Here is a 26,255-nt window from a genome sequence, read left to right on the forward strand (position 1 = left end):
CCATATGAGTCAGGACTCTATTCTTGAACAGCTGTAACAGTCTCCAAGGGACTAACTTTAGTTTGTCACAGATGAGTGCTCTAGGGGATCCTGGAAGTCCACTCTGACATGTTTGAAACATGGAGTTTCTACTTCAGAATTGCCAGTGTTCGTTGACAGCACTTGCATTTCAGCTATGCCTTTTCTGTCAGCCAGGATTTCTGAAGAGATGTGAACACTTAGTCTTAGCTTCATTCCCTCTGAGTTTAAACTGTTGCTAAAATTCCAACAACCACCCCTTCTCCCAAAGTCCAATGGCAAATCGTGGCCCTATCCCACTAAAGGTCTCTCTGGGCTTCCTTACAGAGCTTAGGTGAAGGGTTACCTACAGGGTTGTTAGTACTCCCCACTCCCAAAAGGCCTCACCAGACCGTCTTTACCTATCAGAAATAACAGCTTACCCATAGCTGCATATTTTAAGCATCCCTTCCTCTATACCTCTCCAGTCTGTAACCCCTCCCAAAGCCTATTAAGGCAGATTTGAATGCTAGAGGTGGATACACAAGTGAGGGTCTTGTGACCCCCTACCTCCACTCCAGGAGGGAACGAAACAGTCATCAAGCCCGGCAGGGATAATCCTTTGGCAAGAGGACACAGCTGAACTCCTGAAGGTGAAAGTTACTTAGCTGAGAAGATAGTCATGTGTACAAACAGATGGTTTGTATATAACTAGTTAACTGTAAGACACATCCACTAAAGTTAATGTGGTTCAACTGTACTGTAGATAGGAAATATCTCGGCAGTATTCAAGAGTGAATAGGCAAATGCAGAAATGTTACAGCCTTCTGCCCTTGAGAGCTTCTCGGTGACTTCTCTGGCCATCTCATTAGCAGGAGTGAATCATAAAGATGCTATCTCATACTGATATAACAATAGCTCTCAGGTGTGTGGCTTGCCACCTGTGCTTTACCCTAGTCAAAACTCTCACCTCCTAGACCTTCTGTGAATGATTAGCTAAGCTCTGCTAGTCTCTTTACAGCTGGAGAGCATGAATGCCCTCCGTCCTTGTGGAGAAAACCTTCAACAATGCATGCCCCCTGACCAGAGCCATTCACAGCCCTGTAATACAGAGATTGAAGAGAAATTTAAAAAATTAAGAGCTCCTGTCCCGTACTATGCTAAGCAAAAGAAGTGAACAAAAGGATGAGCACAGTATGATTCCATTCATGTGAAGTATCTAAAAGTATCAAAATCATAGAAAGAGTTGTGATGAAATAGGTCTATAATTCCAGAACTGGAGAGGCAGAAGGATTGAGAATTCTAGACCAGCCTAGGTTAATTAGAAAGTCTCTCTCTCTCTCTCTCTCTCTCTCTCTCTCTCTCTCTCTCTCTCCCTCTCTCATTATTATCTTTAGTCTCTTTTTACAGTCTAGTCGTTATCCCCCTCCCATTCTTCCTTCCAACTGTTCCGAATCCCATTCCTCCTCCCCCATTCCCCCATTTCCAAGAGGATGTTCCCACACCCCCACACCCCACCAGACCTCCTCATTCCCTGAGGCCTCAAGTCTCTCAAAAGTTAGGTGCATCTTCTCTGACTGAACCCAGGCCTGAGAGTCCTCTGCTGTATATGTATTGGAGGCCTCATCTCAGCTGGTGTATGCTGCCTGGTTGGTGATCCAGTGTCTGAGGGATCTCGGGGGTCCAGGTTAATTGAGACTGCTGGTCCTCCTACAGGGTTGTCCTCCTCCTTAGCTTCCTCCAGCTTTTCCCTAATTTATCCACAGGGGTCCCTGACTTCACTTTAATGGCTGGATATAAGTATCTGCATCTGTCTCAGTCAGCTGCTTGTTGGGCCTCTCAGAGAACATCCATGCTAGGCTCCTGTCTGTATGCACAACATAGAATCCGTAATAGTGTCAGGTCTTGGAGCCTTCTCTTGAGATGGATCCCAATTTGGGCCCATCCCTGAACCTCCTTTCCCTCAGGCTCTTCTCCATTTTTGATCCTGCAGTTCTTTTAGACAGGAACAATTATGGGTCAGAATTTTTGACTGTGGGATGGCAATCCCATTCCTTTACTTGATGTCCTGTCTTTCTACTAGAGGTAGAATCTATAAGTTCCCTCTCCCCACTGTTGGGGATTTCATCTAAGGTTCCCCCACTTTGAGTCCTGAGATTCTCTCACCTCCCAGGTTTCTGGTACATTCTAGAGGGTCCCCTAACTACCACCTCCTGAAGTTGTATATTTTTTATTTATTCTGCTGGCCCTCGGGGTCTCATTCCTGTTCTGTCCCCACCCAATACCTAATCATGTTCTCCTTTTCCCCTGCCCTTCCTCCTCCCTTCTCCCATCCAGTTCCCTCCCTCTCTGTGCCCTCTGATTTCTTCTCCCTCCCAAGTGGGATTGGAGAGATAGCTCAGTCATTAAAGGCTAGGCTAAAGGCTAGGCTCACAACCAAAAATATAAGACCCTTTCTCAAAAAAAAAAAAAAGAAAAGAAAAGAAAAACAACTAAACAAACAAAAGAACAAAATCCTCCACACGACTCAGTGGTTAAAAGCACTGGGTATTCTTCCTGAGGACCAGGGTTTGATTCCCAGCGGACACATGGCAGCTCATCTGTAGCTACAGTTCCAGGGGATCTAATTCCCTCTTCTGACTTCCATAGGCACTAGACAACTTGGAAGAGAAAGTAGTTAATTGGGGGCTCAGGGTTCCAGAGGGTTAGAGCATGGGTGGCATCATAGCAGGTATCATTGCAGCCTGAAGGCAGGCATCATGCTGCAGCTCAGGACTCACATCTCAATCCACAAGCACCAGGCAGAGAGAGCTACTAGGAATGATTGGCCTTTTGAAGTCTCAACCCGTAACCCCGAGTGACACACCTCTCAGAACAAGGCTACACCTCCTCATCCTTCCCAAATGGTTCCACCAACTGTGTGTGTGTGGGGGGGATTCAAATATATGAGCCTACGGCATCCATTCTTATGCGAACACCCACAACATAATAAAATAATAAAAAGAAAAAAATTTAAAATCACAGAAAGAGAAGATATAAAGGTGGCTAAGAGCTTGGGAGAAGGACAGGGAGAAATTAGTCTTTAACTTTTTTTTTCTTTTTTTTTTTTTTTCAGACCTGGGGACCGAACCCAGGGCCTTGTGCTTGCTAGGCAAGCGCTCTACCGCTGAGCTAAATCCCCAACCCCGAAATTAGTCTTTAATAGATACAGAGTTGCCACTTGCAGAATAGAAATGGTCTGAAAATCACTTGCACAACAATGACAGTGTACTTTATGCTACTGAACTGTGTAGCTTTAAAAAATGGGGAGGGGGAGGGGTTAGGAGGCTGATGGACAGGAAACCGGGAAAGGGCATAACATTTGAAATGTAAATAAGAAATACCCAATTTAATAAAAAATGGAAAAGAAAAAAGAAAAAATTGCAAAAGTCAAAAACAAACAAACAAAAATGGTTATGATGGGGCCATTGAGATGCCATACAAGCCTAAATGATTACTTGAGCTCAATCCCCAGAACGCATATAAAAATGGAGGAGGAGGCCTGACTCCAAAAGTTGTTCCCTGACCTCTACATGCATGGCATAGCACATGAAGGCACATATCCATGTCGGGACACACACACACACACACACACACACACACACACACACACACTCATACACTTAAATGTTTTTAAAATTCCTCCTTGGTTTTTTTGGTTTTTTTGTTTTTTGTTTTTTGTTTTTTGTTTTTTGTTTTGTTTTCTTTTTTTTTTTTTTTTTGGTCCAGCTCTTGTGTATTTCTTTAGGTGGTGGAGATAGTAGATGAGAAGGAAGTGAGACCAGCTTTATCTCTATGCCATCGAGCAATCTGCACGCTCTTCTGAGGCTCTAGATGAAGAATCTGCTTTATTTGTGCAGTAAAGCACCAGCAGACCCCTGGATAGAAAAGCTAAATTGTTCGAGCAGCCTTGTGAGGTGGCCCACAGCTGTCATCCCAACAGTGGGAAAGCTAGGGGCAGGAAGACCAGGAGTTGCAGGCCAGCCTGGACTGCATCATGAAACCTTGTCTTGAAAGAAAATTAATAAAAGACCAGCCGAAACTAAAAAAGAACTCAAAAGTGTAATGATTGAAATGGGTAATGTACATAAATAGCTGGACCAGTTTTTCTCTTGTTCAAAATTCTATTCTGTTTGGGAGTAATTTTCTCCCACTTCAAGCTCCCTCATTATATACGCTTTCATTCAAAATGTTAATTCTTCTTCCTCTTGTAATTTAACCATCCACTAATCATTTCTGGGATGGAAACACATATTCCTAAGTGAAACTCTATTGAAGAGCTGAATTAAGCAGACAGTTTGTTTGTTTCTCTAATTTCTTGTCTAATGGTTAATAGAATTGCCAACGAAGAACTTTTTCAAAGTCTTAAAAAACTATCTGTGGTAATAATTTTGTGCAAACCAAACTTTTTTGGCCAGACAGAGGTTTAAATCTCAATAAAATGAAAAGTGTGTGTGTGTGTGTGTGTGTGTGTGTGTGTGTGTGTGCATACATAGCCCCCAAATGATATTTGCAAAGAAATGACTAGAATCTCTAAGTGCAGTGCAACTCATTTTAATTTAAGCACAAAGGAAACTAGATCCTAGTCTTGGGTCATCTAATTGATAGACCTTAGACAAGTGACTAAGCATAGCCCTTCATCTTTTCCCAAAGTTGAGCCTGTTTGTGACACACAGGATGGACAGTGGATCAAGAAACAAAAAGAAGATATAGTGGCAGGTTTTGTCTGCAGGAAAAAATTCATAAGATACCAAGTCAGACACACAACTGTCTCTGGCTGGCTTTAGCTCTTCTCCTGCTTTCTCCCATCCCTGCACTTTAGAGGACTATCTAACCACCGTAATTTAGGGACTCCTTAGCAAAACAACACTTTTAATGAAGTCAGCAGTGTATGAGATCAGCTAAGATTTTCCAGGGTTTGAAGAAATAAAGCAGCAATCAACTCCAAATTAGATCTTATTTAAACGCTGTTAAAAGAAGGTCATAAGTCAACTTTTTCTCCCTGCATTCAGTAGCATGCTTTATCACTCTCAAAAAGAAACTTTGAAGATGGGAGAGTTGTAAGTCTCCAGTCCCTCCTGCTGCTCTGGTCTACAGAATGCAATGCATTAAGTGCTAAATTAGATCCAAGACCCAGTTCCCTTTCCGTTTCTGTACACATAATGTTCTCCATGTAAATGTGTATGTAGTACTCCCTCCCATATGACATGTGAAGCCAGCTACTCGATTTATTGAGCTCAGTGAAACATGAAAACGTGTTGGAGGTAGAGAGCTAGGTCAGCATTTTTGCTCTTGCAGAAGACCTGGGTTCAATCCCTAGCACCCATAACCATCCGCAATTGCAGTGCCAGGGGAATCTGACTGCCAGAGGCAGCAGGCAAAGCCATGGTGCACATACATAACATCCAGGCAAAATAATCATACACATAAAATGAAATGAATAAATCTAAAAAAATCCTAAATGAAAATGTGAGTTCTGTCATTCAAAACCCAGAAAATAAGTTGCCTTTGTAAAATTTAATTTTTTTATTTTTTATTTCCTTATGGCCTTCTTATACTCCCATAACTCTGCCCCCTTTGTCCCCAGTTGTCCCCTTTTACCTCCAGTATCCCATTTCCATTTTCATTTCACAGGTTTTTTTTATCACCCACCACCTCCCTTAAAACCCCTTTTTGTCCCATCTCATAGGCCCCAGTGTAAGTAATATCCTGACCTCTGCCCACACTCACTCCCATATAACTATGTACATATAAAAATTCCTAATAAAACCCGTATGTGGAATTAGAAGTTAAGATCCGCACAGCCCACCAAGTCTTCCCTGATCTGCTGTAACTTGAAGCTCACGGGAAAGGTTCTTATCTGGACTCCACTTCATTCTTCTAGCCAGGTGTGCAGTGACATCTGGACACCCTGAGGGAGAAAGCTCACATATACCACATGCACGTCTGTTTTTCTTTTCCCCACAACGGACATGTAATGTTTTCTCTGCTGCCTTCTTCTGCTTGCTTCACCCCTCTTGCCTCCTTCCCCAAGTTCCCTTCAATTTGTTACTTAAATGTTTACCCCAGCCCTAAAAAGAAAATAAAATAACACTGTGAACCCATCCAGTATTCTGAGTACCTCTGACCCCAAGCCTTCATAGCTATTGACATACAAAATTTCTTCACTGGGGCAGGAGAGATGGCTCAGTGTACAGCGCTCGATGCTCTAGCAGGGAACCCAGGTTTGATTCCTAGTATCCACACAGTGGCTCACAGCCACCCATAATTCCAGTTCCAGAGGATCTGATGCCCTCTCCTGACTTCTGTGGGTACCAGGTACTCATATTCATAAATAAATGATATTTTAAATTTAAAAAAAACAATCTATCTAATCTTTCTTTTTATATATGCTCTCTGTGTGTGTATCTGTGTGTGTGTGTGTGTGTGTGTGTGTGTGAGAGAGAGAGAGAGAGAGAGAGAGAGAGAGAGAGAGAGAGATTGTCTACCTGTTTATTTGATCAGTTTGGATTTTTTTCTTTTACTTTTTTGAGACAGGTCTCATGCATCCCAGGCTGGTCCCATGCATCACAGTCTCTGTGTAGCCAAGGCTGGTCTCAAATTCTAGATCCTCCTGCTTCTGAGTACTGAGATTGCAGGGATGTAACACCAAGCCTGGCTCCTTTTAAGGGGATCAAACTAAACATTGGCATGGCTTTTTTGCAATTTGTGTTTTACAAGAAGTGACATGTAAGGATGTGTCTTAGGGTTTCTATTCCTGCACAAACATCATGACCAAGAAGCAAGCTGGGGAGGAAAGGGTTTATTCAGCTCACACTTCCTAGTTGCTGTTCACCACCAAAGGAAGTCAGGACTGGAACTCAAGCAGGTCAGGAAGCAGGAGCTGATGCAGAAGTCATGGAGGGATTTTTCTTACTGGCCTGCTTACCTGGCTTGCTCAGCTTGCTCTCTTATAGAACCCAAGACCACCAGCCCAGGGATGGCACCACCCACAATGTGCTGGGTCCTTTCACCTTTGATCACTAATTGAGAAAATGCCTTACAGCTGGGTCATGTAAGAAGCTAAATATACTGCTTCCTTGCCTGACTAAGGATTCCTACAGTATGAAGCCAGTAGCAGCATTCTCTTTAAATGCACAGAGACAGGCCTGGGACCTGAGACACAGGAATAAAGCACACGCTTAGGGACAAAGGGAGGGAGGAAAGAAGAAACAGGGTTTTTAAACTTTTTCTTTCTGTGAGAACATAAATAAACTAGCCCATTCATGTACTACAGAAGTGTACAATGGCACAAATTAAAACAAGGAAACTAAGACAATTTAGGGAGAGATTCACCTAGCAAAGATCTGGGTTCAATCTCCAGCAATGAAAAGTTAAACACAGAATTGTCACATGATCCTGCAATTTGATACTCAGGTGTATACCCAAGAAGACTGAAAACCATGTTCACAGGAAATCTTGTCATAAACATTTATAGCAGCATTATCCCCGGGACTTCAAAACTCAAAGCAACCCAAGTTTCCAGCAACTAAAAAATGGGTTTTTAAGTGGTAGAGCCAGGTAATGGAACACAAGACTACCATTTAAAAGTAAGGTTCTGGCCCAACAGTGGCCCACACCCTTAATTCCAGCATTCGGGAGGCAGAGAAATATGATCTCTGTGATTTCGAGATCAGCCTGATCTGCAGAATTCCAGTACAGCCAGGTCTGTTACAGAGAAATCCTATCTTGAAAAGCCAAAGGGGACAGGTGGTTCTGGCTTGTGCTGTGGCATAGATAAGCCCTTGAAAAATACCATACTTACGTAGACAAGGTGACTCATACTTGCATCTGGGCCCCGGGGGGAGCCGAGTTGGTCAGCCAGCTAGCTTTCCCACACTCACAACCCCGCAGGGCCATATTACTAAACCAGCTCTGCCTTAGTTCCTAGGCAAATTTTGGGGCCCACTCTCCCAAAGTGCTGCAGCTGGTGAAGGGTGGAGCCAGTTTTGCACAGCCCTCAGACATCAATGACACAGGGTGGCAGCCCAGACCAGGGATGTCCGCATGAACTTTGGTGGCAACATGGGCCACAGACGTTGACCCAGAGCCCAACATGATATTCAGCAGCAGCAGCAGGCCAGGACCTCACTGTGGCCGCAGAGAGCAGCACAGGTTCCTCACGTCAGGCTCTTCGTCTCCATCCTCCCGTTTCCACTTCCGCCTCTCCACAGTGCAAACACCATTACACTTCTCTTTCTCTTGCAGCTCTCCCCCACTGTTTTGCTCATCTTAGGGGCACCCAGACCTCTGGATCTTTTCTGCCCCTCCTGCACCACTTGGCACTAGGCAGGGTTGTGAGACATTACCAGAAGCTAGAGAGAAGCATGATACCCATTTTCTGTCAGAACCAATCCTGCGACACTTTGACTTTGGGCTTCTGGTCTCCAAAAATATGATAGAATAAAATGTTTCAAGCCACTCAGTTTGATGATAAATGCTAGAGACTTCCTGGAGAGCCAATCACCAACTTGTTCTCAAATTTGTTTTTGTTTTAAGTGTACAGGTCTTTTGCCTGTGTGTATCAGTGCGCCATATGCATGTGCTGCCTGCAGTGGCCAGCAGAGTGCGTCATAACCCCTGCAACTGCAGTTTCAGGCATTGTTAGTGACCACATGGGTGCTAGGAATCAAATCCCGATTCTCTTGAAGAGCAGCCAATGCTCTTAGCCACGGAGCCGTTTCTCCAACACCCCAATTCACTAACTTGTATGGAAATAGCAAGGTACCAGACAGAGACAGGTAAATGCCACAACTCTCTAATAATTTTCTTTGGCAGATCACACAGAATAGAGCTGGCACAATTAATAAATGTGCATGGAGAGCTCTGGAAGCAAGGGAAATGGGGAGCTTCTGCCAAAGGGATGGCTACTGTTACAACTAAATGGATAAACTCTAAAGAGCTGCTGTACAACCTAATTAATGCCCGTGCTTAGCGATATGGCTTTCTACACTCAAGAGATTCTGTTAGAGTAGGTTCTGTGGTACATACTTTTGCCATATATAAAACAAAGCAGACAAAAACAAAGGGGCACAGGGAAACTTTGAGAGGTGTTATGTCTATTACCTTATCATAGTAATGATGGTGTTGAGGATGTTGGCATGTGTGCAAGCAAACTCATCAAATTATAGACATTCCTATGTGCAGTTCTAAGTATGTCAAGTGGATCTTAACAGAATTATTTTCGAATTGTTTTGTGATAGGCTGCAGAGAGGGTTCAACAGTTAAGAGCACTTGCTGTTCTTCTGGAGGACAGAGTTTGGTTTCCAAAACCCACATCATACCTGCCTAAAACTCAAGTTCCAGAGGATCTGATATCCTTATATGCCTTCCTCGGGCTCCTGCACACATGTAGATAGCATGGATGGGGACACACACACACACACACACACACACACACACACACCCCATGTACATAGAAATGTAATTTTAATTTTCTTAAATTTTATTTTTCATGATGGTTTTTAAACATTTTCATCTTTTTTGTAGCCCACCACCCACAGAGGTAGTGTGGAAAAGAAAGGGTACAGGGGAAGTGGGCCTGTTTAAAAGGGGTTTTTTGGAGTAGCTGTTGTCTGGGAATCAGCAGTTTGGTTTACAGGTTAGCAGGCAGTGGCAGCCTGACTCACTCGCAAACACCTCACAGATACACCAGCAGTCCAGTTAGGTAGAGTTTGGATAACACAGAGGAGAAACAACTTAGCAGAGACAGCCAGGCCTCAGCCTCAGCTCCACTCAGCAGGATAAACCAGGAGGGACATCAGGAGACGTTCTCAGCTGTGCCTCTCGCAGGGAAGTGAAGATCAGTGAAGGTAGGAGATCCACAAGCATTGCACAGCTAGCTGTACCAGCAAGCCAAGCTCTGTCTCTGTCACTCTGCCAAGTCCTATTTATACCCTCTGTCTTAGGGCTTTATTGCTGTGAACAGACATATCCAGGGCAACTCTTTTTTTGTTTGTTTGTTTGTTTTTAGTTTAAAATCAACAGGTAACTCAATCGCTGGGTGCAGGAACTAACATCCTAATTTGTAAGCCATTCTAAATTAAACCCTCTGGTGGCAAATCTGCCATCTAAACAGGAGGACTCTATTTCACCATGTGTTGTCCCCCAACCTCTCCCAGTCCAAAAAAGCAAGTCACCTTTTCCTGCCTCCTCTTTTCCCCTCTCTGACCCAGAAGTCCCACCTATTCCTCACCCAGTGATTGGTTCCCTGAAATATTTATTCATTAGGGGAAGGTTCTGCCACATTTCACCCTTTCTAATTAAAGAACTTTTCTCTCAAATATAAGCTGAGCACAACTATTACCATTCTGTAATTTACAAAGTACAAAATACACCTAACATCCAGTCCATCATTTTTGTTAATTAAATAGAACGTTCTGTATCTATCCTAACTTAACAGGCTTAAAATCTACATGTTATGTCCTGGTTAGCTTGTATACTATCTGAAAACTATCCTCTTAATATATCCTCTCAATGCTAAGTAGCCTGCGTTGGCTATGAGACTATAATTAGTCTTTCAACCCTGTCAGAAATCTGAGATGATCAATATTATGTGAAAATATATGAAGCCTAACACAGCTTCTAGAACTGAGACAAGTTGTAGAGACAGCTGCTTATCCATACAGCCCCAGTATGTCAGGAAGTTGGAGCATCAGTCTTCAGCCTTCTGGCCTAGGATCATCTGACAGACCTTGATAAACAGGAATTATTAAAGACTAGCTTATTCTGTCTCAGCAGAACTAAGCGATCCTAACTTGTAACCTGTGTCCTCTCAAGAACAGTACAGGTCTGTAGGACAAATAGGCAATTTCTGCCCAGCAGTCACCTAGCCACCTAGAGGCAGAGATGCTCAGTTCGTTCTTTGAATCCATGAAAGGGGAGCTGTTAGAAACAGCTATGTCTCAACAAATGATAAATAACATTAAATATCACATTCTGCAGATTTCTGACGGTTCTGAAAACTATCTATCTATGTAAAGTAATCTGGATTGTTGTCTGTTAACTACTCTCAGCTATTTCTAATAAAATGTCTTGAAAACACCCTAACTGTAAACTCAGAACCATGAATTTGCTCTCTGGCCCTTGACTCCTATGCTTAATCACCTCAGATCAGTTTGTAATGGCAGTTATAGAAGGACTGGGTCCAAGCCTTGTATTTTTAAAAGTTTTGTAACAATAGAGGAAATTTATGCCAATGAAAAGCCTGATTCTGCATCAAAACAAATTCTGTACCAATGTGAGAAATTATAACTTCAACTTAGTAACAATTATAAGGATTTCTACCAAATGAGATTATGGCTGTACAATCAATTTTAACTAATTCCTCTATTTTGAGACATGTTGTCCCCCAAGCTCTCCCAGTCCAAAAAAAGCCCCAAGGCAACTCTTATAAGGACAACATTTAATTGGGGCTGGCATACAGGTTCAGAGGTTCAGTCCATTATCATCAAGGTGGGAACATGGCAGCATCCAGGCAGGCACAGAGCAGGAAGAGCTGAGAGTTCTACAGCTTCATCTGAGGGCTGCTAGGATCCTGAGTCCAGGCAGCTAGAATGAGAGTCTTTTTTTTTTCTTTCTTTTCTTTTCTTTTTTTTTTTTGTTTTTTTTTTTTTTTTGTTTTTTTGTTTTTTTCGGAGCTGGGGACCGAACCCAGGGCCTTGCGCTTGCTAGGCAAGCGCTCTACCACTGAGTCAAATCCCCAGCCCCTAGGATGAGAGTCTTAAAGCCCACAGTGACACACCTACTCCAACACGGCCACACCTTCTAATAGTGCTGCTCTCTGTGCCAAGCACATGCAAACCATCACACCCTCCAAACATTACATATCCTTCATGTGCCTCAGCATGTGTATCTAATCAGCCTGAGTCCTCTGGAGAAGGCAACACACTGTAGGGCTCCATCAGAAGTTTTTTGATGCATTTCTTTCTGTAGTGTCCTGTAATGTAGCTCACCTACCCAATGTAAGGCAGATCAATATACAAATAAATGTGTGTCGTTAGCAAAGAATCTTTCATCACGTGTGCTTTCACATGCTTGCGTTAGCAGAACACCATCCAACCACCTTTCCAAAGATACCTTAAGTTTTAGCTTCATATAAATATAAGTTGAATAAATCCTTTTTTGTTTTTGTTTTTGAGACGGGGTCTCAATATGAAACTCTGACTGAACTGGAATTCAAGCAAACCAGGATGGCCTCAAACTCACAAAGATTTTTCCTGCCTCTGCCAATAGATTTCTGGAATAAAAATAAATCCCTTTTAAACTGCTTAATGAGACAAGTATGGTGGTACATGTTTGTTACCCCAGCGCATGGGACACTGAGGCGTAGGATCATGAGCTTGAGACCAGTCTGTACTGCACACAGCGAGAGACTCACAAGAAGCAACCAAAGGAGAAAGATTCAATTAACACCGTTTTATATTTCCAGAAGAGGGTGCTATTCCCTACCTTGGTAGCCAGACCCACATTCTATTTGATGTACATCCTGAGGTGACTGGACCCATGTAACCAATTTATTGCAGACTCTGATTGCCTCTGCTACAAGTTTTCATTTTACTCTTTCAGACCTAAGGCTTGAAGTTACAGCCTCCCCTGTGCTAAGTACTCTTGCCTGCATGAGCTACGTCTCTAGGCCTACCATAGCTGAATGTCAAAATTCATAATTTTTTTTTGCCCCAACACAAAACCTTCTCTAATTGCTTCCTCTTTTGCTTCATCTCCTGTCCTGACTTGTCAAAGCACTGAAGGAAAACCAGTACCATGCCTCTCTCCTCGATTCTGGTGGTGGCTGCCATTCGCTTGTTCCTGCATACATTTCTCTACGTCCGTCTTCACTTGGCCATTGTTTCCCTGTCTTCTCCCTTTCTGTCTCTTAAAAGGACATTATCATTGGATTGACAGCCCACCCTAAATCTGAAATACTCTCACTCTAGCATTCCATCAGTATCAGGAACTAGGTCTTAGATGTATCTTAGGTTTGGGGGTGGGAGTAAAGCTAGAAAATGATTCAACACATATAGTCATCATCAGACTGAGACCCTTGAGATTGAGATTGTTTTGACTATTACTTACCGCAAGTGCCTGGAATACTATGTCTTAATGATGTCTTAAACATAGAAAGTGCTCAGTGGGCTTGCTGAATCAATGGCTGGGTGGACTGTTGGTGGCCGCTAGGATGAAGGATTTATCTAACCTGGGAGATGGACACTTGAAGTAGGCCAGAATTGGGAAGTATGCATTAAGGACTCATGGAACTATAGAAACTTGATCATCATTCCAGGTAGGACTCAAAACTACAGTGCACAGCCCTCAGTGAAAAACAGTGCAGGAATGGGCACAGCACTGCATACCTGTACTCGCAGCACTGAGGGGGCTGGGGTAGGAAGTGGGCCAGGAGACCAGACTAGGCCATATAGTGAAATGCTATCCCAAAGCATTGGAGGTGGGGTGACACAGGACACTTCATTGTTTCACAGTCACATAGCTTAAATTTAAAAACCAAAACAACAACAAAATGTTTCACAAATCCTTGCAAATAAATCCCAGATGAAGCTTCTCTGGTCTTCAGAGAGTTGTTAGGTAAATTTGGCGGAAACCCCAACTGTCACAATGAGGACTCCCAGCCCTCTCTCCAATTTCTACAAATTACTAATGCTACTTTGTGATTGCAATTTGTCATCTTCCATGTGGTCTTGATTTCTTTCCTTGCCAAAAATCAGGCCAGTTCCCAGTTGTGCAACATTTCCCTAACCCTCTTTTCAGTGTGAGTACATGGTGTTGAGTATTTTGCTAAGGTTCTGGGATTTACATAGTATACCTACATTCTCCCCACAGCCTACTCCCTCCATTCGCTTCTCATTCAATTTTTCCTTTTCTCTCCCACCCTGGCATAAAGCATGAATTCTGTCTTTGTCTCATGCTAAGTTCTGTTCATAGTTATCTACCACTATCGCCATCCCCCCTAGCCAGGTCTATCTCACTTTTTACTCTGAACAGGCCTGAAGGAGAGAGGGGGGAGGTAGGAGAAAGGAGGGGAAGAAGAGGAAGGGAGAAGGGGAGGGAAGGAGGAGAGAGAGGCAACAGAGGAAAGAGATCAAGGGAGGAAGAATGTGAGGGAAGAAAGAGAAAAGGGACCACTGGGGAGAGGAGAGGCAGAGGCAAAAGAATTGGAAGAATACAGGAGGAAAAGAAAGGAATTAGGAACTTCTAGGAGAAACACTCATACCAGCTCATCAAAAGAATATGTTTTTATTTTACTGTGCTTCACTAACAATAGGCTACATTTTGAAGGTCTCTGGGTAGGAAGTAAACTTCAGCAACAGCTCCTGGGCTACTTACTACAGACTTCCCTTGGCTTTCTTACAGAGTGAAGCAAATCTCTTCTCGAGTTTACATTTAATTTGAATCGCAACCATAACGATGATTTCCCCCCACCCCACCCCCGTCACTGCCTTTCATATTGTCTTTTCTTGGCCAGCTCTCCTTGGCGCTGCTCGCCTGCTGTACACTGTGTACGAACCGCAGAGCTGCCTGCACTGTGTAACTGTGCCTTTTGTTTGTTCCCACAATCGGCTCCAAAACAGCTGTTGAATGCTCGTCCTTGGATCTGGCGTCTTCTTTCAGAGACCTGGAATGGCTGGCAGCATCTTCTGCTTTTCATTTTCTTGAAGAAAAAGGAAATTTAAAGCAACAAAGAGAAAGAACAGGCCAGGAGCTCTGTAGGTGCTAGTTAATGACTTACTTCCTCCCTTTTCCTTAATCAACAAAGTCCATACTCCAACAGCCACTGGGTTCCCCTTTAGTTTCTGACCTAAACCGAACTTCACAAGCCACTGAGGGGGGTCCAGATGAGCCAGCCTTGGTGGGGGGGTTGCCATTTGACACAGTGGTGAGGAAAGCACAAACAATTGTGACAGTCCTGTGGTGCCCGCAGCTCCAGTAGGCCCCATCTGTTGAAAAGTCAGACATTTAAGTGTCATTGCTCGTTTGGGTATGAATTGGCTGGTGAGTTTTGCTTTAGGGAGCTTTCCTTATGAAAACTTGGCATTGAGTGATGGACACATTTAATACCTTGAGGTATGAAAAAGCACTCAAGAAAATAAAGACAAAGTGTCCTTTTCTGGACGCGAGCTATTGCTTAGTGTAGAATCATTGCTTCAAGGCTAACAGCTAATCAAAACAGTCATTATTAAATGTCATGAGCTGTGCTTAAATTGCTTTTGGACCACTGGCTGTCTCACCACAGCTCTCCAGGGGGGTCATCTAAAGAGAGCTTTGGAGGGGGGGAGCCCACTAGTGACACAATCCAGTGCCACATGTTTTGTTCCAGCTGTCCAATGAAGCCTAGGAAGGGGTTTTCAATGTGCAACCTGGATCAGAGTCACTGCCTTATGAAAATCATAGCCACAGACAAGCCTTGAAACCAACATGTAATGTGTGGGGCACGCACAGTGTTATGGGTACCTGCTGGAGATCAGCTCATGTTTTGTAGTTGCCTTTTAAGTTGAATTTTAGTCCCTTCTGTTGGAGAGGCTTAGCCCATTACAAACCATCTTTGGCAAGCTTCATGGTCACTTCTGCACAGGGAGTCTCCTTCTCCTCCCCTCCCTCTGCCCCCTCTCTCCTCCCCTCCTCTTCCTTCCACACTCCAAGTCTCCCCACCTACCCTCTGGAGATGTAAACCTAATGTTCAGCCTACACCATCTCTTCAAGATCAAAGTCCACCGAAGGTAGATCAGACTAGCCCAAAACAGTAACTTCTTAAACCAAAACATGTTCATCTGTTTAAGTAAATTACAGTCCTGCTTATCTCCCTCAGCCCCACAGAAAATATGAGCCTTAAATGGAAACTCCCAATAGCCCAGCATCACAAAATGGCCGGCAGATCTATACTCTGACTAAGCTAATAATGGCCACAGCCTTGATTTCTTTTCTTGACACCACACAGCTAGGCTCTTGCTTCCCCACTGTTCATCCATCCAATCTGTAATTCACAGCTTTCATTCCCGGCTTCTCCCTATATCCAAGGCGGTCTATCTACTCTTATCTATGTTCTTCTTGCCTCCCACCTTAATATGGCCATTGACCTCACTTCTGTCCTTGCTACATTTGAGCCACTTCAACATTTAAATTTTTTGTGTCTTTTTGTTTTGCTCAAAACAATTTCTCACTGAGTGAACTTAATTCTCCTGACCCCTGCCTCCCTAAGGCTGAGGTTCCAGATGTGCTGGAGGGCCCTGTAAAGAAGTGGATTATGGACCACTTTTCTCTTGAACGCCTTTCAATAGTTTCTCATGTTCCATGTAATAAAACCCAAGTGCTAACTATGACCTAAAAAGGCCTCCCTGGTTGTTGTGGCTTGTATCAAAACCATGCATTGCCCAAACCTCTCTTTCTGCCGCTCCCAGGGACTGGCTGGCTGTTCCTGTCTTGAGCAAGCTGCCCCACTCGGGGATGCTTTCTCAGCCTGAAATACCCTCTTCTCTGGTACTTTACATAGCCAGAACCTTCACTTATTTGTATTCTGTCTCCCTCTGCTAGATTTGAAATTCCATGGAGGAAAGACTTTCACCTTATTTATCGTTGTATTCATAGCCATTAAGAGCATACCTAACACATGGTAGTAAAACATGATCTATCTGATGTTTCATTGTATGCTGTTGTGGTTTGAATGAGAATGGCGCCCACAAGCTCATATATTTGCATGCTTAGACCCCAGTTGAGAAGCTGTCCATGAAGGATTAGAAGGTATGGTGTTGTTGGAGTAGGCGTGTTGGAGCAAGTGTGTTGCCAGGCCCAGTCTCTGTGTCTGTCTGTTTGTCTGTCTGTCTGTGTCTCTGTCTCCACCCACAAGCCTCCTGCCTGCTCCCTGATGAACAGGATGTGAAGCTCTCAGCTATTTTTCCGTCCTGCCACCATGCTCCTCGACATGATGGTAATAGACTAAGTCTTTGAAACTCTAAGCGAGCCCCCAATTAAATGCTTTCCTTCATAAGAGCTGCCTTGGATGTAGTGTCTCTTCACAGCCATGAATACTAAGAGAGGGAGGTCAGCTGAGCTAGATCTCCAGCTGACAACAAACATTTGTATCAGTAAATGAACAAAGTTACCCCAAACAAGAATTCCTTACTGTATAGAAGAGACTTATGTACTCTGTCCTCTGTTCAGCAATTTCCTTTCCTATAGATCAGTTTTTTACTCTCTTGTTGTCCCCCCAGTGTGCGTGCACACGCGCGCGCGCGCGCGCGCGCGCGCACACACACACATACACACACACACACACACACACACACACACACACACACACACACACACAGGCACATGATTCTGAGCTGTTACATCTCTGCTGCCCATGTTTTCTAATAGATTCTGATTCTCGGGTCCTCCTGGATGCCTTAGGCTTGGAGCTGAATTGAGAAGTCTTGGGAAATGTAAGGTGTTAAATTGGTCCTATAGAAGAGAAAGAAGAGAAAAGGAAGAGTATTTGAATGTGTTCAAAGAAAGAATAAGTATATTTTAAGCATCAAACATGATGCATTTTTTTCTAAAAGGAGAATCGCATAAAGAATAAGCACACATTTCTGGATATGGTGGGGCATGCCTCCGATCCTAGAGCTATTGGGAAGTAGAAAATGGAGGATCTTTGTGAGTTCAAGACCATACTCTGCATAATGAGTTCCAGGGTGGCCAAACTACAAACTAAGACCCTGTTTCAGGAGGAGGAAGAGGAAGAGGAGGAGGAGGAGAAGTGGAGGAGGAAGAGGGGGAGGGGGGGAGGAGGAGGAGGAAGCAGCTTATATTTATTAGTCCTGAAAGTTTAATGGGTTGTTTGAAGTTGTTGCCTTTTCAAACCAAATGATTCAGCCACCAGGAGGTTCTTTTGTGACCTGATCAATCTCACTCTGTTGCTAACACAGCAAACTCAGATGATTACAATGTTTAATTGAGAGCAGCCAATCCAATAGAGGGCTCTAGAGAAGAAAGTAGAAGGACAAAGCCTGGGGTGGCTCAGCAGGAAAGGGTGCTTGCTGCAGAGTATCATAACATGAGCTCAGTCCCCAGGTCCTACAGAGTATGAGAAGACATCTGACTCCACCAAGTTGTACTCTGACCATCACACATGCCCCGTGGCACCTGCATGCATGTATGTATACACATGGACAAATAAGTTAAAAGTTTTTAAAAAGAAACGAAGGAGGTGTCTTCCAGGGCAGATGGAATGGGCCATTATTTAAAGTACTGAGTGGCTTTTTCACAAGACCAAGTGTCCAGATGGGTGGTGATGATGACACACAGTAATACGGATGGATTTAAAGAGGATGAACATGTCAATGACGAAGCAATAAATTCAGCCATTTTTTTTAGTGTCACAGGGCAACTTTATTGAGTGGTAACATGGTCACACCCAGTAAACGTGTTCCCTCTCATTCACGCACACACACCCAGCCCTTGCCACAGTCCAGTTCTCAGCCACAGGGGTGGGGAGCCTCCTTGACTCCTAGGGATCCAGAAGCAACAGGTGCCCGAGGAAGGCACGGGGGAGGACAGGCTCAGGAGTGGTTGTAGGAAGTAGGGGTGCAGAGAGCAGGGGTGGCCAGGGTTGGGAACACCCACCGCACAGCTGCACGAAGAGTGAGATTCCCCAGCCCTGGTGGCCTCACCTTGCTGCACCCCGTCCAAGGAGACTTCCAAGTGTGGCAAAACATTCAGGGTTTGGGAGGGGCAGAGTCCCACTCCGTTTAAGTCCTCTCTGCAGGCTGGGGACTGGAGGGCAAGGCGGGACAGGGAGGATGTAGGCTGCTTCAGCTCTGGGGCTCCTCTGGAGCTTCACCACCCTCTTCCCCAGCATTGTCGGCTGTCCACAGCGTCAGGTTGTCTCTCAGCAGCTGCATGATGAGGGCGCTGTCCTTGTAGGAGTCCTCACTGAGGGTGTGCAGATCGGCCACGGCCTCGTCGAAGGTGGTCTTGGCAAGTGAGATGGCCTCCTCGGGGCTGTTGGCTATCTCGTAGTGGAAGACGGAAAAGTTCAGGGCCAGGCCCAGGCGTATGGGGTTGGTGGGCAGCATCTCCTTCTTGCTGATGTCCATGGCCTCCTGGTAGGCTGACCGGGCAGAATCGATGATGCGCTTCTTGTCATCACCAGTGGCCACCTCAGCTAGGTAGCAGTAAAAAATTACTCGATGGGGGTTGGGGATTTAGCTCAGCGGTAGAGTGCTTGCCTAGCAAGCGCAAGGCCCTGGGTTCGGTCCCCAGCTCAAAAAAAAAAAAAAATTACTCGTATTTGGGACACTCGGAAACAGAAGCTGTCTGCCTGGCTTGTTGTTCATTCATTTCGTGTTGTCCTGAGACTATCTCACTGTACAGCACTGTGTGGTTACAAGCTAAGCATCCTTCTGTCTGCTCCTCCTCAGTGCTGAGATTACAGGCATACGCCGCCACACCTAGCCTAAAGCTGGCCTTTTGAATATTCTAATACATAATAGCACTTTCTTAGATAAATTCAATAAATGCGATAGATTTTGATGGACTCCATTAAGCTTCTAAACTTAACAAGAGAAAACAGATTTAATGCCAAAAAGTAAAAATGAAACTTTTACTAAATTATTTCCAAAGAGATTACTTTCAAAAAATTCCTCTACACAAGCATCGAGCCTTAACAGGTTAATTTTCATTTTACCAGCTTGCTGTTCCGTTTCCTCAGTGCTTGGGAAAGGAACTGTAGAACACATCTAGAGGGTCAGCCAAGTAGCTCTGAGTTTCAGAGTAATATTGGTAATTATGTCTACCCGTCAGGAAGCATAAGCAAGAAGTTTAAAAATGGCTCCTATCTAGCAAGTCTTCAGAGGTGCAGTCCATGCCACGTGAACAAAACTACACTCCATTTGTGGTGGCATGGGACAGAGGGGGAGGGAGGGAGGGAGGAAGCAAAGAATGGGGAAGGGGAGAGAACACGGAAGGAGAAAGGGGGGAGGAGGAGGAAGGGAAGAGAAGGAAAATTCCTTTAGCCTGAGGCTGGGAATGCAAAAGATTCCCAGCACTGGAAATAAAATGAAAAAGAGAAGCAGGGGGCCTACACATGCGAGCATAGGACACAAAGGAGGCTATGTAGACACAGAAACCACAGTTGGAGGGCTGTAGCCAGAAGCTAAGGAGAGTGAGAGATTCCAGTCCTGTTGGCCACCAGGAAGTTAAAAAGGTCGAGCAAGGACTCTTTTGAAGTTCCCAGCCCTGTAACACCTGCCCTCCCACCATGCAATGCAACAGAAGAGATTCCTATCCTTTGGAGCCAACTAACAAAAGCAAAGGCAAACGCTGTCCTTGGTCCCTTGTGTGTACTTTTTCATATGTCGTCCTCCACATTTTTATTGATTTCTCCATTTTCCATGTTCTTCATTGCAAAGAAAGTTTCTGTGGCCTCTCTTCTCCCCTCCACCTCTACCTTTCAAGAGGTAATACTTCTTTTGAGGTGACCCTTTCCTGACACCCATCAGTCCCCAAATCAACAGGGCCATTTTTTTTCTGTTTCCACCTGCCCTCGGGTTAAATACAAATGCCTGTTATGTTAACAGAAAAGAAAAAAAAATGAGAATGGAACCGCAAGAAAGTTTGCCTAATTTGTAAAATAAAATGAGTTTCGATTCCAGCAGCTTATGTATTATTCTCGTGAGGACTGGGTTTACATCGATCATCTTTTTTTTCCTGGCAGTCAAGTGTGGAATATGGCGGAGTGAGAAATGTAATTGTGTAGACATAAAAAATTGCGTCTCGATACCCATCATCGGGACACTTTTCTCAAGATGCTATCTCGGTGTCCTTCAGAGCAATAACGATACCAATTGAGAACGTAACAGAAGCAACTTAAGTGTTATGCCTCGTTTACTTCTGGCCTAATGTGCTTGAGAGCAGGGCTATTGCTCATGACATAAAGTTCTGTCAGAAAGACTGGAAACACTTCAAGACCATTAAAATAAAATGCCCGCCATCCCTGCTGTTCAAATATTCCTCAGCTTCTAATTTAAGGCACCAACACCTAAGAATGTAATTGTGTTATTCTCTCTGATAGCTGGAATCTATCTAAGCCAAATGCCTAGGAATTACGGACTATTGGGGCTACAGGAGTCCAGAAGACAAATGAGGTGGGCGAAACGTGTTATTTTGTACTGGCTCGTTCAACATTTGGGCTCTGTTTCCATTTATGTGTTAAAATGCATTCAAAGACTAAAGTGTCTGAAGTGTCTTCGCTTGGCTCAATTGAAGAAGAGGTTGGGGAAATGGACAAGCCGCCTGAAGATCGAAACTTAGGGGAGAGAGGGAGAAGACAGAAAGACTCGCACACCTCTAACTCAGAATGATTTTCCACACTAAACTTTCTAATTGTCCTTTAAAAAAAAAAACAGCCAAGAGTTATCACCTTAGTAAAGCAGTCACCTTGCAACTCAAACTTCTCACCCTGATTAGCCAGTGAGAGCAGGTGGGAGAGGCTGTGCTGGATCAGAAAAGGGCGATTTTAAAAGCAAATGCCTGGACAAGGTGCCGTCTGCCCCCTTCACATGGGGAAAATCATTTCTGTCTAGTGCCTGCCTCAGGAGAGATACACTTTAGACTCAGGTACCCCATAGGCACATCATGACTTTGACTGGGACATGGTGCCAATTCAAAGTGTCACGAAGTAGGAAAATGGGGAGAAATCTCAACTCAGTTTCTATTCTTTAATAGAAAGCAATACTGTAGTTTAAATTAGCAAGGCGCTGCTGAACCCTTATTTAAAATGTGTTTGCAGTGACATCCCAAGAAAGGAATTTTTTTTCTTGTTTAATTGCACTGTCAGTGTGGAACGCTTTCACTTAAAACCATTCTGAGGTAGACCTTTTAATAGAAAGTGACAATTTAAATTGCCATGATAGCAGCAGAAATGGTGCTTAAAGTCATTACTAAACTGATGTCGCAGTTGGCTCCAGACCAGTTTGTTAAGGCTGAAGAAAAGGTGTTGGGGGAAGGGAGGAAAGGAACGAACTGGTGAATCATTAATTCCTTTGTATCCATTGTAATAACATGAGCTGTGATGAAGTCATCTGACTCCCGGTGGATATAATGTACACTTCTATTGAATCCCACATTATTCCACTCTAACCTTTACCCTGATTAATGCTGACTACTGGGGAACTGCTCCAGTCACAAGCACTTAGCTCTCTGCAGTGACTTTGTTTTCTTGTCTTTGCTCCCAGGGTCCAAAGAGAGGAACTGTGGCTTTCATTTGCTGACTGGAGTTCCAGAGTGCCTTTCTTTACTCTTCCTAGAATTAGTCAGACTCTCCTGGCATTCCCTGCAGGTGACTAGCTTCCCGAGAGTGCCATCTGCAGACTGAAGGAGTTGTGAGGTCAAGGCCACCTAAGGGGATATAAGGGTGGTGGTCAGTGGATGGAATATAGCTTCTGTGAACCTGGATAACAGCCCACGGGTGAGTCAAGGGCGAATTTGGAACATGGGGGATGCAGGGAGGATGCCACAGACATTTGGCAAGATGGATGAGGGACAGACAAGCGCAGGAGTTGGAGCCCATCTAGACACTTTCATAGTCTCTCACACATTTGTTTTGAAATTGTCTCTGGGGGCTGTGAAAGATTGCTCAGCGGTTAAGAGCACTGACTGCTCTTCCAAAGGTCCTGAGTTCAAATCCCAGCAACCACATGATGTGTCATAATCAACTGTAATGAGATCTGATGCCCTCTTCTGATATGTCTGAAGACAGCTACAGTGTACTTATAAATAAATAAATCTTTAAAAAAAAAGAAATTTTCTCTGAAACATACTCCCTTAAAAGGATATTAATCACTTGATTTTTGTTGCAACACAACGGATTACCTTTATTTCTATATGCATCCACATTTCAACATGTAGTGGTCCTGAACAGAGTGGGGAACGTGGCAATGAGCCAGGAGGCCAGGCCTACCAATCTGCAAACAATCTGCAAACGTGGTGACACAGCGTCCCATTGGGTCCCTGCCAAGGGTCTGAGAAGCAACACTGAAATCTGAGTCTGCAGGGTCCGGGCCTCGTGTTCCAGCTGTCAGGCTCCACAACAGACCCGATGTGTGGCCAGGGTGACTGAGAGCCCTGTTCAAACCTCTGCAGTGTGTAAAAGCAAAGCAATTATGGGAAAAGGAACCAACTCAGAATCGTGTGCACTGAGGACTCTCCGCATGGCCTTTCTCTAGGTATATATCCACCAAGGACCCTGAGCACTGGCTGGTCTGAGTCGCCCAGTGACTGCTCTGTTCACTTCTAGACCTGAGCTCAAAGCTCAAGGGCTAATGGTGGTGGCAGGGCCGAGGACCCAGCGCTCCCTTTCCAGGCTGCTGGCAAGTGAACAAGCGTGGTCTGGAGCTAAGTGAGGGAGGCCAGGCTCTTCCAACCTCATCTGGTGGCTTCTGGCCACAGCAAGTGTTGGGTGGTGATGTGACAACAAGGGACTTGAGGGGGAAAGTAGCACCCCTTGATAACGGTGGAGAGATGCGAAGCCCTGAATTCCTCACCCACTGCCAATTTCAGAGGGAGGGAAGGTTACAATTTAAGCTTTGGCCAAGGGAGGGAGTGGAGAAGTGGGGACCATGGCTTGGATAGGGCATCACTTAAGACAAGAAATCAGGGGTGCAGCCAAAGAGCCCCAAGCCCAGCGGTGGTCAGTCCCACGGCTGCTACCTGAAGCCTCCCCATCTATTCTAAGGGCTACCACACAGCCGAGGCGGAGGGCAGGGTGGGCCGGCAAAGGCATACCGAGGCCAAGTGCCAGCAGCAGGTGATTGTGTAACGTTTCTGTTCACAGATACATTAGCTGTGCCTACCTCTCCCAAAGGAAACCCATTTCAACACACCTTCTTGATCCCGGAAGTTCAACCAGGCAGACAGCAGTTATTAAACTCAACAGATGATGTTACACAGCACAACATAGGTATTTCAAATGGACAAGAAGTTATCAGGGGTTGGGGATTTAGCTCAGTGGTAGAGCGCTTGTCTAGCAACCGCAAGGCCTGGGTTCGGTCCCCAGCTCCGAAAAAAAAAGGAAAAAAAAAAAAAAAGAAGAAGAAGTTAGTATTAGAGCAGTGTCTCAGGGTGAAGTCTGAGTGGGGCTTCCTCTCTAGTACTTTGAAGTCTACAGATGGATCTAGAAAATTCACTACTGTGGAAAATGAAGACTTGGGTTGGATGGGGGGGGGGGGCAGGGCCTTTGTGACTAATTGTTGTTAACACTGTCCTGGTGTCTGTGGCACCTTCATGCTCTCTTTTGACATCATCAAGCATCGCAGTTCCTGCAGGATGACCTCAATGCTGTGGGAATTCTGACACTGTGCCAGCACTGCTGTGGTTCTTGGATCACCACTCCATCAGAACTGCTCACACCGCTCATATTGACTCCTGTTACAAATCTTACACAAGGGGGTGGGGTGGGGTAGGACGATGGAGGGGTTGGGGCAGAGGAGGGTGGGAGGATGAGGGGTGGGGATGGGGGAGGGGTGCTTCTGGGTACTTAGGTCCACATTCTATTTTAAGGCTGTATGTTCAGGTTTCATAAATTGTTCATGGAGGCCCAATTATCATGCCTGTCCAACCAGTGTCATGTCCTCATCGTCCTCCAGACCCCAGCTAACTCTGCTGTCGCCTACTCCTTTCTGGCCCTCTTTCAGCTCTTCCAATAGTTGGAAATTTCGAGGGACTTTTACTCCCGAGCTTGTGGTGGCTGCCATCTTGATTTTCTAGAAATTACAGGTAAGTTAGCTTATAGAATTGCCCTTTTAAAAATATACTGCAAGTGACTGAGAGGCAGGTCAGTCCATAGGTCCTCAGAACCCACATTAAAAAAAAAAAAAAAGACTGGAGCGGAGAGATGGCTCAGTGGTTGAGAGCACTGACTGCTCTTCCAAAGGTCCTGAGTTCAAATCCCAGCAACCACATGGTGGCTCACAACCAACTGTAATGAGATCTGATGCCCTCCTCTGGTGTGTCTGAAGACAGCTACAGTGTATTCATATACATTAAATTTTTTAAAATAATAGCAATAAATCTTCTGGGCATACTCTCACACTTGGAATCCCAGTTCTGAAGTGGCAGAGAGAACAATCCCTGAGCTTCACTGCCAGCCTGTCCAGTCTGACTGCAGAGCTCCACCGGCCAGTGAGGTATTGCCTTCAAAAAGACATTGTCCCCGAGGATGACAAACTTAGACACACATGAATGATTTTTAAACATATACAGTGCAGCTGGGCATGGTGTATGCATGTGTATAATCAAATCTCAGAGCCTGTGGCAGGAGAATGCAAGGTTAAGGGCAGATTAAGTTATGTGCTGAACTCCAATATTTTTTTTTTTTGGTTCTTTTTTTCGGAGCTGGGGACCGAACCCAGGGCCTTGCGCTTCCTAGGTAAGCGCTCTACCACTGAGCTAAATCCCCAGCCCCCAATATTTTTATTATGTAAAAATTACCTCCAAGAGCCAACAATGCTAATTGGGCTTAGTTTAGGGAAGCATACTTTGTGATTTAAATTTAAAGCGTACTGACAGGCTGATGAGATGGCTCAGCAGGTAAAGGCACATGTACATGAAATGCACACACACACACACACACACACACACACACACACACACACACAGAGCAGTGTTTTGTCAAAGGGTAAATGTGGGCTTTAGACTCTATTATCCAGTTACCTCCAGCCACCTCAGGAAAGATAATTCCAGAAAAAGGGGGCAGGGATCAATGTGGTATAAATAAACATGCAGTGCTTTGGAACAGCTATGTCTTTCTCTTCTTCTCTTCTCATCTTCCTTTCTTTTTTGCCAAAGTCTCTGCATGCAGGCTGGCCTTGAACCCACCACTGCTTCAGCCTCCTAAGTTCTATTGGAGAAAATCCTGAAAACAGGGCAATGTAGGGAAACCCTGAGTGGGTGAAGTCCTGAGCAAATATATATTTTGACATAAGCACAGCATGTTGAGGACTCCAAGACCAACTGGCCTATGGTAAATTGGCAAAACTGCTGCACATATAACCAGGCTGGAGAGCGAGGGCAAAGCTTTTGGTGGAGGTCCGAGTGTGAGAGTTTATAAACATTGACCAGTGATACAAAGACTAGCAACCCTAGTTTCCTCCTGGCCATGTCTAGAGTCTGAGACTGCTCCCCTATAAAGA

General features: G+C 44.6%; 2 protein-coding genes across 2 annotated transcripts in view; one reads left to right on the forward strand and one right to left on the reverse strand.

Annotated features, from left to right (window-relative positions):
* Window positions 1-26,255, forward strand: part of Supt20hl1 (Supt20h like 1) — a 50,468-nt gene that overhangs the window by 18,438 nt on the left and 5,775 nt on the right.
* On the reverse strand, window positions 18,525-24,818 carry LOC103690862 (14-3-3 protein sigma-like). Its single transcript, XM_087601261.1, has 3 exons — window positions 24,684-24,818; window positions 21,505-21,562; window positions 18,525-19,252 (listed from the first exon to the last, which is right to left on the reverse strand). The coding sequence occupies exons 1-3, from the start codon at window positions 24,816-24,818 to the stop codon at window positions 18,879-18,881; spliced, it is 567 nt and encodes a 188-aa protein (XP_087457387.1). The 3' UTR covers window positions 18,525-18,878.

This window comes from Rattus norvegicus, chromosome X (assembly GCF_021556685.1).
Source record: "Rattus norvegicus strain SHRSP/BbbUtx chromosome X, alternate assembly SHRSP_T2T, whole genome shotgun sequence".
Taxonomy (NCBI): Eukaryota; Metazoa; Chordata; class Mammalia; order Rodentia; family Muridae; genus Rattus; species Rattus norvegicus.